At 36.5% G+C, this 15,195-nt stretch overlaps 1 protein-coding gene across 1 annotated transcript in view; it reads right to left on the reverse strand.

The window, feature by feature from the left end:
* Window positions 1-699: 699 nt before the first annotated feature.
* unc-45 (unc-45 myosin chaperone) overlaps window positions 700-15,195 on the reverse strand; it is a 73,351-nt gene continuing 58,855 nt past the window's right edge. The window contains exons 18-21 of the mRNA XM_083115646.1: window positions 13,543-13,654; window positions 11,008-11,157; window positions 5,631-5,799; window positions 700-4,207 (exon numbers count right to left, since the gene is read on the reverse strand). Of these exons, the coding sequence (XP_082971772.1) occupies window positions 4,092-4,207; window positions 5,631-5,799; window positions 11,008-11,157; window positions 13,543-13,654 (547 nt within the window). The 3' untranslated portion in view covers window positions 700-4,091. The remainder of the gene's footprint in view (window positions 4,208-5,630; window positions 5,800-11,007; window positions 11,158-13,542; window positions 13,655-15,195) is intronic.

Raw genomic sequence — 15,195 nt, forward strand, 5'->3', positions numbered from 1 at the left:
AACTTCCTGTTTACATCATTCACAAATGGATATGATTAACCTGATGCATGGATATGATTAACCTGATGCAGTTCCTTCAGTCTCTGATGTTGCAAAAGAAATAGTATATAAAACACTTTGTTTCCAGTTTCATAATATCTGTGATTTGTATATCAATACAGTAAAACCTCATTAAGCCGGACAGCCCCCGTCCAAAAAAAAAAAACCAGCAGAATGCAAGGTTTTAAATGTTGCAAGAAGTCAACAAGAGAACTTCCCAAAGAAAAGGCAGTCAACCACTGATGAAATTCTGTTTCCCGCAGACTTTGCACTGTACTGTATAGTGTATTTAGGCTTATGACCTTTAAATACACCATAATAAACGTGTTTTGTTGCTATAAATGGAGTTTTAATGCACTTTCTACTGTTCTTTTAGGTTACTTCAATTAATCTGGACCTTTGTTAAACCGGTCAACGAGGTTTTATTGTATATTATGTACACTGCCTGGAAAAATGCCACGCAACACTTTTGTGGAGTCAAGTTATCCTGGAAAGTATTCACAATTCAAACTATTCATTTAATTTGGTATTTTGATATTCCGATGTAATTATTGAATACTTTGAAGCAAAGCTCTGGTAAATTGATGCAATTTTCAAGTATCAGTGGAAATCAATATTTCATAGTGCATATGAAATTATAAAGCATAATATTTAGTTATGTAATATTTTTATAAACAAACATACAAATATTAGCTGCTCCTGTTGAAAACAAAATACCTTCCAGAAACACTTAAGACTATTCTAATAAATACAAACATTGTTACAAATGTGGATTTTTAAATATATTCCATGTCTTAACAATTTGCAGGTCAAAAATGTCTATGCAAGTTATAATAAATAACACTACAAAAACATAAAATTTGTCTCAAATTACACTGCTTCCATGCAGCAAGACTAGAAAAATACCATTTTTTTAATTCAGCTGTAAGGAAGTAGTCACCTAGATTCTCATATTACTAAATTTGATCTCTTGTTGAATTCACATAACGACTATAATTCCCAGCAACAAGTATACTGACAGGGAACCTGAATCATTTGGGTATTATAATTTTCAACAAGTGCACATAGACAGTAAAAAAGTATATGCATGAACAATAATAAAAAAAAAAAAACAATCTTGAACCATATAATGCAAGCAGCAGAACCCAGAACAAAGTACATGTTTGCATTTTAAATTTTGAGGACTTAAATGGTACATAATGAGGTACAATTAGCAGAGATAATCTGTGCATAGTTATAATTTTAACAACTGCTTTGTTAGAAACAAAATCTGTGCACAATGAATTACTATGAACATGTAATTTTCTGAAATAATAATAATAAAAATTCATATCAGATTCTACATTTAAACCACTTTGCCATTCTCCTGAGCCCTTCCCAGTATTTACAGGATTTTCGCTTTTTATCCTTATCTACTAGAGTAGATTCTCAGCCTATTTGTACAAAATAGTGTACATGCTTCAATAACTATTGATGTGCAGATACATACACCACTCCCTCTTACAGTTCTGACTGAACACCTAATAACCTAAACCAATTAACTTCTTACCAACCATGAAAGGTGTATTGTACTTACTTCTCACAAAAAAAAGTTCTGTCAGTGTTATTTTACATACAATAAGAGAACAGGAGACTACTCAACCCAAGTGATCAAACATTATTGTATTATGAAATACTGAAATAAAAGTAGCAAAAGAAACAGCAATACTGTCAAGTGAACTATTGATGAATTAAATAAATACTGAAAGTATTGTCATGAAAATGGAAAAATTCTGAACAAAATACTTATAACAAAACAAAAAAAATAAGAAAATTAATTATCTCACTTATTTACATGATTAAGATCAGAGAATGACCACAACAAAGGGTATTTTCCTTTCCTTCTTCAAACTGATCATAGTACAATGGAACCTCGATTCAAGTTTTTCAGGGAACAAAGATAACTTATGCATTTATTGGTACAATGAAGATTGAATTATAATGTGGCAAGATGTAACATCCAAGAACGTAAAACGAGGGTTCCACTGTACAACTAAAGTTATGATTAGCACCAGCATAAGCAACATACATATATATCTATCATTAATCATAATAGAGGAAGACATATAAAAAAAGTATTACTTCACAAAACACACTGCACAGCACTTAAGTACAAAATTGTTTAAACTCACCATCACAAAAACGAAAGGCACTTACATATCTCTCTCGCACAGATACAGAGTACAGCTGAGCAGATACCAACAGAAGTATGACTTGGGATTTGCTTACAGATACCTGATAATACTTGTCTGCCACTTGAGTCTGCAAAAATGCAGTGTGACACTTTCATAGAGTCTAATTATTTTGAAAATTTAAAGTTTCCACTGATTTTGCACCAGTATTTTGTGAAAAACTGGAATTTGTGACTATAAAACAGGTGTTTTAACATTCTGATGTAATTTTTGAATGTTTTAATGCAGAGTTGTTAGAGGTCCAGGAATTTTAAATAAATTCAATTTCAGTCCAGGAGAGAAAATCATCACGCGTGAATGGGTTCTGGACCGTAAAGAACCGTTTTTATCTGTAAAGTATTTCAATTCTGTCCAGGAACCTTTTTTCAGAATTAGTTTAAATAGGGTCCAAGCTCCGTATTGAAATGAAACAATACGCAACTTGGATCGATTACGGACCTGACGATAAACAATTATCCACTTGTGAGCATGAAAGACTAATCCAGGTGCTGGCTGTCTCGAGAATCTAAGATAGAAGGTAGAAATGGGCGAAATGCAAATGCTGCCATCACGTTACCCTTCTCCATGTTGTCCCATTCAATCGCGTGCGTTCCTTCTCTTGGTTGTAGAAACACTTTCCGTCCCTGTTGTGATATGGGAACACAGCAGCCTCACGTTACCTCATCGACGGACTCCTATTGGCTGCGCTGCGGTTCCTGGATCGGATGCCGGAGCAACATGTGACGGGTTTGTTTGAACTCAATAGTCCATTACGTTATGTATGTACAATGTACAGTAACTCTTCGACAAGGGAGTTTTTGAACCTGGCCCACGAGAGAACAACAGCGTCATGATTTATTTCCTGCGATACGGTTTCTACAACCGCAGTGTAAACGTACTCGGGGACATTTTTAGAAGGCAATTTCAATCAGTCAATCCTGGTCTACGAATTGTAAATAAATGCAATCCCTGACTGGAAGAGAAAATCAGCAAACGTAAATGAGTTCTGGACGGTGTATAACCTTTTCATATTTAAAGCATTTCAATACAGTCCAGGAACCTTTTTTCTGGATGAATTTAAATACGGTCCAGGAACCTTTTTTCTGGATGAATTTAAATACAGTCCAGGAACCTTTTTTCTGGATGAATTTAAATATGGTCCAGGAACCTTTTTTCTGGATGAATTTAAATACGGTCCAGGAACCTTTTTTCTGGATGAATTTAAATACGGTCCAGGAACCTTTTTTTCTGGATGAATTTAAATATGGTCCAGGAACCTTTTTTCTGGATGAATTTAAATACGGTCCAGGAACCTTTTTTCTGGATGAATTTAAATACGGTCCAGGAACCTTTTTTCTGGATGAATTTAAATACGGTCCAGGAACCTTTTTTCTGGATGAATTTAAATATGGTCCAGGAACCTTTTTTTCTGGATGAATTTAAATATGGTCCAGGAACCTTTTTTCTGGATGAATTTAAATACGGTCCAGGAACCTTTTTTCTGGATGAATTTAAATACGGTCCAGGAACCTTTTTTCTGGATGAATTTAAATACGGTCCAGGAACCTTTTTTCTGGATGAATTTAAATACGGTCCAGGAACCTTTTTTCTGGATGAATTTAAATTCGGTCCAGGAACCTTTTTTTCAATTGAAACAACACACAACTTGGACCGAATTTAAATTGTGCGAGAAAAAAGGTTCCCGTCCTGCAGCGGAACTCAATAGAACCCATTGGAATTTATGGGTTCCTGGACGTTTAACAACCCTGTTTTAAAGCGAAACTCTAGTAACTAATTGTTTCGGTATGGGTATCGGCTCAGCCTAAACACACAACAAACTTATCATTCAAGATCACTGTCCTCATCACATTCTTCAGGTTTCTTGATAAGTTTCCAATGTTCTGCAGCCTTTAATGCTTCTTCTGCATATTTGCGTATTTTCTCCTTCCCTTCTTCTTCTGCAAGGTCAAAAAAACAATGTACATAAGTAAAATCAGTCAACAAGGACTCAAGTTCAAAACACATAAAAGATAAACTTAATTTATAAATCACAGTGCAACTTGTTATTTAATGGCACAAGTCAAACGTGTGTTTTTATTATTGATAAAGTACAAAAACTAAATTAAATCTGATCAGAAGTAAAACGGCCATAATATTGGTGTGAATATACATACAACTGTTGAAGTATAGATCCATACATTCTCAACCCAAGTGCAATTCTCCAATCACATTTTAGGAGTTCAGAGCAAAAGGTGTGCAACTCCATTCAAGAGTTTTGAGAAAAAGGCACATTTAGATAACTCAGTACGTACTGTGCTTAGCTGTTGGAGCACAAATATAGTGGTGCCTCTATGAGCAAGAATTTGAAACTTATAAGATACTGACTTCTAGTACTGAAATGTTGATACTTTACAGTTCTAAGTTATGCATGCAACTCCATGTCCACAAAAAGTGGAGTTACGCTAGTTCAGCTCTGAACCCCTCATTTAACCTCCTTCATCCAAGACTCAGAAATGATTCAACTAGGAAACCAAGAAAAGATTCTCAAGATCAAATCTGAATATGGTTTTTCCCACCCACTTACTGCTTAGTCGAGTACTGCAATGAGCATTTTTCGCTCAAGCGGCAAATAGTTTGCACATGCAATGATAGATGGCATACAGAATTAATAGTTTTTCCACTCGAGCGAAAAACCACCGAACTCTCGAACCCTATTAGTACACGTATTTCACTCATTTATCTATAATAGTGGGCCCTCAAATATGGATCGTGAAGTAAAACATGAAGTGAAATTGAAAAATAAGTGAACATAGTCATCATATCCATATTCAAATGCAGTTTTGTGTATCTTACCGAGATATGTGAAAATGAAATAGATGATTATGGGCTGAAACTACCTAGACTGACATTTTATGTTTCTACGATTATTTTCACATTGAAATGATGTTCGATTGAATGTTATAACTGCATTTTATTATTTCGCAGAATATGATTATCCTTTTCGGTAAGTGAACAATGATGTACACGTACTTCTTGCACTGTGATACGATATTTGTAACTGCTTAGGCAGGTCTCTCAGCATGTGTATCCATTTTATGTTTCGGTCTGTAGATATTGCATACTTTCATATGTGCTGTATTTGAGTCTTACATAATATACGGAATTATTATTTAGAATTGGTACTGCATAGACTGGGTTCCGTTCCATGTATGGGTTTTAGGTTCACAGTGATGCTTATTAGGCTCTGAAATACAGGACGATGCCAATCATCCCACTACAAATGTATGTTTGAGTGCTTGAGCGTGGAAAATTCGAACGAGTTTGAGCGAGCGAAAGTGGTCCAATGCAGTACTCTACTGCTTAGAGTGCAAATCATCTTACCTATTTTGCTAAGTGCCATTAGAATTTCCATAATGTCAGTCTCTATAAGCTTCTCGGCAACGGATTTGCTGCTCTGCATCATGTTACACACAATCACCATGCCACGATGCTGGATCTCTGGATTGGGGTTGGCCAAAAGCAATCGCATCACCTCCAACCATGAAGCAGGCTGGCAAATAAAACAGGAATTAAAAATCCTCCAATGAAATGGAAATTACAACGGGCAAACCAGTTACAATTATTTGACATAGTAAAACTCTGACAAAATGCTCACTTTTCCATGAAACTGATTTCAGTTCTCTGATTAATTTTGGTGGTCACTGCAGTTATCCACTTTGTTTTTTAAATTACCAAACTCTGGTGTGATTCTGCTAGGTAGCTTTCAGACTGAAGTGACACAAGCCATTGGGATTTCTCACTGAAGTGACACATGCCATTGGGGTTTCTCACTGAAGTGACACATGTCATTGGGGTTTCACACTGACATGACATGTGCCATTGGGGTTTCACACTGACATGACATGTGCCATTGGGGTTTCACACTGAAGTGACACATGCCATTGGGGTTTCACACTGAAGTGACAGGCAACAATCAACCTGGATCCCTCCAGTCTACAAAAAATCATTCACTATGCATGCAGGACCATCAGACCATGAGACAGTGCATGCATTTGAGAAAATGACATGAAAGCAACAAGTAACCTGTGCAGCTTTTTGTGTCACTCCAGTACAAAAGATTGTACGTATTTATTTCTGAAGGTTCATTTCCATGTGGAAAGTGTTGCTTATCGCTTGTAACTTGTTATGTATCACCTCTGTATGAAATCTCCCTTAATTTATTTGGAAGTACATCATACTTGACTTATCTCAAAGGTAAAGCTATAAGTAGGGAAACATGTTTATGGTGAATAAAAGATCACAATTTTGGTACTCAAAGTGGTACAGTGTGTTTCTGAAGTTTCACAATCCAAACTTTGAAAATTTATATTATGAGAACCGTACAAGATATTTACACCAGGTTTGCTGCATTATAAAGCCTCATCCATTAAGATATTTTTCAATGCTTAACATTATCAGTTTTTTCCATAGAGTCATTCCATGTGAAATCACCCAATTTTAAATCAATTTGTTGCTTGGCCATTTTGTTATTTTTTTTATATTTTCACCATAGGTGGTCTTGTTAGTGAACTGCTCAAAAAGATTTTTTTTTTTTAAAAAAAAATCTTCCACCACCTTGGATTTCTGCTCATTTTTCATTACTGCGGGAAGCAAAAATGAGCGTTTACAAGGGTTTTGAAAAAAGTTGCTGTGTGATTTCTATTACAGATGGAATGTTCTAGTTTTCACTGCCTGAAAGTAGAGATTCTGGCCTTTCGGAAAATGTATATATATGTAAGGTAAGAATTAAGTAACTGGGACTTTAATGGGTTCCAATATAGCCATCGTAACGGGAAATTTTGCCAGTTTTAAAGGTCTGTAAAATCAAAAGGGCTTGAAACCACAGGATGGAATTCTTTTTGCAAGAACTATGAGTGGAAGGCTTTTCAGCCATGGTGAAACAAATCTTGGGTTGTAAGCCCTTCTGTCTGATTTTTAGTTCCGAAATCCAAAAATTTCCAAAATTTGTGAATTTCAAGGTCAAATATCTGTAAAGGTGCAGCCTGTAACATGAACATCGGTGTGAACCCCAAAATGAAATTCACAGGTTTTACTAAGTACTAGTATCCATGGCCAAAATTTCTTATTTTTGGCAGGTCACAAATTTTGGAAATTTTCGGATTTCGGAACTAAAAATCGGACAGAAGGGCTTACAACCCAAGATTTGTTTCACCATGGCTGAAAAGCCTTCCACTCATAGTTCTTGCAAGAAGAATTCCATCCTGTGGTTTCAAGCCCTTTTGATTTTACAGACCTTTAAAACTGGCAAAATTTCCTGTTACGATGGCTACATTGGAACCCATTAAAGTCCCAGTTACTTAATTCTTACCTTACATATATATACATTTTCTGAAAGGCCAGAATCTCTACTTTCAGGCAGTGAAAACTAGAACATTCCATCTGTAATAGAAATCACACAGCAACTTTTTTTCAAAACCCTTGTAAACGCTCATTTTTGCTTCCCGCAGTGATGAAAAATGAGCAGAAATCCAAGATGGCGGAAGATTTTTTTAAAAAAAATATTTTTGAGCAGGTCACTAGCAACACCACCTATGGTGAAAATATAAAAAATTAACAAAATGGTCAAGCAACCACCTCTGGGTGATTTGACATGGAACACCTCATACGGAAAATTAAATAAATTAATAACTGGTGGAAGGCACCATTATTTTTTTTTCCAGAATGCCACTTTCCAGTGAGAAATATATATGAATGGCTTATTGCAGAAAGGGACCTGAGTCACTTTTGCACAATTCTGAGAAAAACAATGAAAAATCGTATAATATTAATAGTGTAAGAAAGAAATGTGCCGTTGTTGGCTCAAATATTCAACATAATGAATAGTTAATTTTGCAACCCTCAATGCACCCCCCTGCAGTATGCTGCTAGACACAGTGGAGATGAAAAAATTAACTCCGATACCTCAAAAATCTGACTCAGGTCCCTTTCTGCAATAAGCCATTCATATATAAAATTATCGAAAGGTCATAATTAGATGACTGATGAAATGTCGATCATCATTTGCGACCAATATTGGTCATTTATAGCATTTGACTTGGAATTGTATGGGAGTACAAAGGGGCATTTTAAGGCCCTATCACCTTAGCTGACAACACTAGCAGGTCGAAATTTTGTCAGCAGATGCAAGCAACATGTGCCTAAATATTGGCCATATATTTACGTGAAAAATCATAATTTTGAACTGAAATTTGACTTTTAACTGTAAAATTGTATGCACCTGGCAACACTGTCATTGAATAGAAGCTGTCATACGTCATTTTGAAACTTCAAGAGTGAACCATAAATGTGGCTACTAGATGTTCCAATTACGCTGAAACTGCACATTCCTTTAAACCTCTATGCCTCCTTTTTTATTATTACAGTTTGGACAGCAGCCATGGTAGCTCAGTCGTTAGGGTGTCTGACTACCATGCAAGAGGCCCAGGTTTGATCCTCGGTGGGGGAGAATTGGGATTTTTTCCACCTGTTCAAGCAGCTCCAGCACCCACCCAGCGTCGTATAAAGTGGGTACCTGGAGGAAACTCTGGGGGGTAAAGGCAACCAGGGGCATAGTGCTGATCACATCACCCCAGCGTCGGCCAAGATCAAGAAGTGTGTGGCACTAACTTCACACCCTCTATATGCCTTCATGGTGTGGTGCAAAGCACAGGTAGGCACTTTACCTTTTTTTTCTTTTACTGTAATAACAATGTCCCAATTAAATTATTAAACTAATCATGTGTAGGCTATTATTGAGTTACGGTAAGAAATTTTTCAGGATCCTACATACACTTCATACACATCCAGTTTCCCAAAATCAACACACCAGTCATAAACTTGTTGCTTTGTGAATTACAGAAAAAAAGGGTACTTTTCTTGGAACAGCTTTTACACACAAGTATTTGAATACGTGATAAAATACTCTTCAATAATGCACATGTGCAATGAATATGCCATACTGACTCAATCAACTTTTGAGAACCAGGTTTTACTGATTCTTGGTTTTGGACTTTTAACCACTGTGTTATTTTTTTAAAAAAAAATTTAACCAACGTTTCGGAGGCTGAATCTGCCTCCATCTTCAGGGTAGCGTGTAGTCTGTTAAATCATGTGGTGTCTATAAATGGTTGCCCTGGAGGATTATTCTCGGTGGCTCCACCTCGTCTGTCGGTCACAAGGACCTCTATATACATTAAGTTGCCAGGGTGGATTATCAGTGGCCCAGGCTCCACTTCATCAGGTGGTCATGTCAAGGCCTATTTTTGTATGTAGCTTGCCAGGGAGGATTATGTTGCAGTGGCCCAGGCTCCACCTTGTCAAAGGATTGATGCTGTAGGATATCAACTCCCAAAAAATGAAAAAACTCCTTCAGTGCCGCTTATGTGCTACTGTCATAACACAGTGGTTAAAAGTCCAAAACCAAGAATGAATAAATCACCACTGATTAGCTACAAAGCAGGTTTTGCTGGTTTTTCTTTTATTTTCTTACAAAATGTGAGGACGCACGTAACATGTCGTCGAAGAGTAGTCTTGTCGTGATTTCCTGAAAATTCCAACCTATTTGCATTCTTACATCTGATATCATAGCTCAGTTCCAACAACATTGAAGAAAAAAATTACAATGTTTTAAAAAACAACTCTAAAGTAACGGAGTTACTTTGTTATGTAATTATGTCTTAAAATCATATGAATAATTGAACAAACAAAAAGAAGAACTGAAAAATTATTACTTTTGGTTCAGCAGTCAACAACATGCTATGGGGTGTGAGTGAAGAGAAGTAACGGCAGCGTAGGATCCTCTCAAGAGTCCAATTTCGGTGCAAAATCATGATTTACAATTTTTCAAGTATTCAGACACATGTTGCTTACCTCTGCTGACCAAATTTGACTTACTAGAGTTGCCAATTAAGGTGATATGCCCCTAAAATGGCACTTTTTAACTTAACCCATCTAATCACAAGTCATAAATCCATCAAATGCTGAACATGACCAATATTGGTTGCAAATTATAGATTGACATGTCATCAGACATCTAACTGTGGCCCTTTGATAAATTGTTATATATTTTTCTCACAGAAAAGTGGCATCCTGAACATTTATTAATGGTGCATTCCACCAGTTATTAATATATTTAATTTTCTGTATGGAGTAAACTTATAATGTTAAAGATTGAAAAAAACTCAATGGATGAGAACAGAAAACCCAGTATAAATATATACATTTTCAAAGTTTGGGTTGAGCGATTTTTTTAAACACACTGTATAAAATGACATTTCAGTTTTAAAATGGTGAATACAATCCTAAATTTCATTTTAAAAACTATACTTACTGCACAAAATAAGCACTTTCCTTCTAATAGCACATGTAATTAGTTATCAGAGTATTAAGTTTATTCCTGTGTAAAGGAGCCCATTTTTGCTTCTCAGATATTTATAGCAGAATTAATCAATTTTCTGTGATTTGTAAAACTCGCAGGATAATTCAGACTTAAGAAAGTGTGTCAGTAAAGAAACTAGTTATAAGATTGTACTTGCGCAGAAAACATTTACTTATGCAAAATGCAGATGGTATATACAGGGTGGTGCAAAAGTCATTTACCCAAAAAGCACATTGATAATAGTATTACGATCTACTTGTATTTTGTATGTATACTTGAATTTGTGCATGGGTAAACTGACTTTTGCACCACCCTGAACATGATTAAGAAGAAATAGAATACCTTAAAAACTTTCTTGCAGCACTTTCTGCTGACAGACGTCAGAATAGCGAGTGCCCCTGCAGCGGCTTTCGATGTATCCTCATCTTCCTCTTCACACAACAAGACTAGTAATTTCGTTCTATCGTTTTCACCTTCGTACAATTGTACAACCTGAAAAATACATATTGAAACATTAAACTACACAATATAGAAACACACAATGAAACTGCAGTCATACGGTGCTGCTAGTTACACCAAATGCACATGCAAGATAAAGTATACTGACAAATAGTACCATTCAATAGGGACAGCTTATAAAAAAAATACAGCTTCTATCTATCTATTGAGACATGTAAAATATAATATTAATCCACTGAATAAATTGCTAAATCAAACGAAACACTGTAAAGCTGTGAAAAGGGTTAATGCTCTTTCACTACATTTACAATACTAACTTCACTTCATCCATAAAATCAATTAACCCTAGCTTACCCATGCCATACGAGAAACTTGCTTACCTGAGGGGGGGGGGGCTCACAGGCCCACACTTCATTTTATCACTAAAATTCAAGGAACCATTTCGTCATTGAATCACTGCTTCCTTTATTGATTATAAATGTGCAGTTACTTATTAATTATAATAATTACAACAATTACTATCATCAATAATAAATAATAACCAATTATTGTATGAGTGTCACACACACATTTTAGCATTCACTAAAACTCACAAAAACTATTTTTTCATTAATGCTTTTCCGTTTATAGAGGTGTAGTTCCTTATTAATTTTAATAATTATAAAAATTACCATCATTACCAGCCAATTTTACACTGTCACTGGCATGAGTGTCACGAATGACACACATTGAAAGATGGCACCTGATAAACCCACCTACAGCCGGGAAGGAATAACCTGGCAGTGATGTCACTCCCGGCTAAGTCAGCGTTGCCAACTACTATGAAAGGAACCATGGCACGAGTAAGAGTACGAGCAATAAAGATCGCGGTGCAAACTACCAATCTTCAATTTAATGTTAGCACTGCTAGATGTTTATTTTAGGTTTGTTTATTTTAATTATTTCATATAATTCTGCTTTCAGCAAACCTTCTGCATGTGGAATATTGTGAGATGACAGCCACGACTTCATTTCATTCTTCCTGCTGTTTGATGTTGGAATATTTTCCATTAACTTGTTGTGGTACGGAGCATTGTCACACACAATAACAGAGTTTGGGGGCAGATTGGGAAGAATATGTTCTTCAAACCACAACAAAAAATTGTTAGTGTTCATCTCCCCATTATAGATCTCAGAAGTTGTTTTTGAAAGGAAAATTAACTTCGCCCCCTCCACAAATCCACTTTCACCACCGGCATCCACAATAATAAACCTGGAACCCTTTCCTGTCGACACTTTTAAGCCCCCTCCGAATCTTTGGAATCCAGCCAAACTTTGAGGACAGTGTGGTGTGTTTTCACGAAACTTTCATCCATGTAAATGAAAGATCGGCGGTTTGCTCTCTGCTCGGTTCTTGAACTTCATGCAAAAATGATAGCCGCCCGCAACGCAACGATGCTGTTTTGCTCAAGGAGTAGCTTCCTGCTGATTACGCTATGCTTTTTAAATCTGAACCCTAATTTTCTTATGATCATACACAATGACCAACGCAAACCCTTAAAATTAATATTTTCTTGCAGTTCCTTCATCAGTTTATGTACGGTGACAACAATGCCTTTCGTGTATAAGTCATGGATTGTTCAGCGCACGACTGCTTCATCAAAAGAATCCAGATTTGTGACACGTTGCTGGGCGTTCGGTCGGTTTCTGCCCGCCGTTGAAAAAGGTTTCCTGCTCGCACTCGCAACACTTTAGTCTTTCTCCTTCAAAATTCTCCACACAGATCTTTCACTGACACCTCTCGCCACGGACGTTCTGTGAACAGCTGTGGTTTTGTTTTCATCGCAATCAAAGTACTTATACACTTTGAAAACTATTTCTCTTGCATTGCTGTGCAAGGGCTTACCTTTCTTTACGCCACTGCTCATTGTACAATGACAAAACCAGCAAAAAACCTCCCTAACAAAGAAACAAAATAACCTGCAATCCCTCGCTCGTAGCTGCGGTTTGTTAGACTAATGTAGCAGTGTGGGGGTTTCCACGCCTGCATCACCCCTCTTGGAATGATTTTGATTGGTTTGCACGTCACCTTGTCGTCTGCTCTTAGCGAACGAGCCTTCGCTTCTGGAAGGAGAGGTGAAGGTGGGAGATGACGTCACTGCCAAGTTATTCCTTCTGCGCTGTAGTGCATTTTGCCTCCTATTTACATTTTATTTATGTTTTTATGAACAAAAGTAATAGAGAAATATTGGGAACACCTTAGGGAAGAATGTAATTTATTTTTAATGTTTTCATAAAAACTTTCAAATTGAAAAAAAATAGGTGGTTAGCCTCACAGCCCCTTCCTCTTGGGTAAGCTAAGGTTAAGACACATTTTGCAGTGGCTACAAGGACAAAAATACTATGATAACCTAACAAATAACATATATGCAAGCATACCTCAGGCGACAACATCATATTTGTCATGGTCTGGGTAGCAGCTCTCCTCAACAACTCATGTTCTTCATACATATAATTCTCAATCTTTGATATTCCTTGCTCTTTGATTATCCTGCAAAACATTTTTTATTATTTGAGAATGAGTGTAACAGTTTGCGACCTGTCTATTGTTAATGCAATACAGTACAATATTTTTTTCAGTTACAAAATTGTATCTGAAAAAAAAAATACCAATACAGGTATTTACTGAAGATTTTACTCTACATACAAAACAATAATACATCGTCCACTGAGAATGTAAATGTTCTATGTCCAATTTTTCTTTTTTTTCAGGAAAGGCCTTTAAAGTTTGACATGATATATTTATTGAACCTTTGTCCCTACTGCACTTAAAGTTTGTATCATTGCAAAGGCTGATATGTTTTAGCCTCTCTAAAAAGAAGTAGTTGTTTCTTTAGGTATTTGTTGTAAATACGGAGAAACTAGTAATCACTTTTATCCGCGAAACTGTTTTTCTTTTTCAATTAATTTCAGTGGCCACTGCCACCATCCTCATTGGAACTTGCAGTACTGTTGCTTGGCGTGCGTCTTTTGTTTGTAGTTCTCTGGCTGCCGCTAGGTGCGCTGTTGTTAACTGTGCGTCTTGTTCTGTAGACACCAAAATCAAGGGAACACACGCCGTAATGCACTTCCCACACAAGCTAAACATCGAAAGTGGGCAAGCGCACCACACTTGGATTCCCCTACTACAATGGTTATCGCCTGGAAATAGCAGATGACACAGAAGGAGATGCACAGTTAACAACAGCGCACCTAGCAGCAGCCAGAGAACTAGAAGATTCTCAAATCTGAATGAATCAGGGCATTTCTTGGGAAAATCCGTCGCGACCATAGAGGAAATGTATTTTCACATTGCGGATTTTAATAACCTCGTCGACGTAAAAGGATTGGAAAAAAGTACAAAAGATGCATGCCAAGCAACAGTACTGCAAGTTCCAATGAGGATGGTGGCAATGGCCACTGAAATTAATTGAAAAAGAAAAAACAGCTTCGTGGATAAAAGTGAGTACTAGTTTCTCCGTATGCAAGTGGATTATCTCATACTCGGATGGCACTTGTGGTTGGTTGAGCAACATTGTCGTTGAATTGGCTGTTGGAGCTTGCATTCTTGTGGCTGCTTCCAAATTCTGCACATGGACCAAAAAGATTCTCAATATATCAATATTGGTTGTATGTAGGCATCAGACGATAGAAGAGATGAAACAATTGCATCCTAAATAGACCACAGCCAAAATATATCTATCTGTTTACAATGTGAACATAGAACATACTCAATAGACGACATGTTCCAGAGTCGATGGTAGCAATCCACCACAATGAACAGAACTTCGATAAATCACTTTTATGGATAGCTAGAGTTCTAGTGCACTCTCAACTACTCTAAATTACTATGTATTAGTGGTAGGAATGTGCCGATATGAAATTTTGGCCAGTACCGATATAAAATTTACTGATACCGATATTCTACCGATCCGATATAAAATTAGAAATTTTCCTTGAAGAACCTGAAAGGTTCATTGACCTCCTTAATAAATGTGTGTTTCGAGATGACTGCAGTGCAAAAGAAGTTGAATATTTAGACATTTACTTTTT

Source organism: Lepisma saccharinum, chromosome 30, assembly GCF_977018435.1.
Source record: "Lepisma saccharinum chromosome 30, izLepSacc3.1, whole genome shotgun sequence".
In the NCBI taxonomy this organism is placed as follows: domain Eukaryota; kingdom Metazoa; phylum Arthropoda; class Insecta; order Zygentoma; family Lepismatidae; genus Lepisma; species Lepisma saccharinum.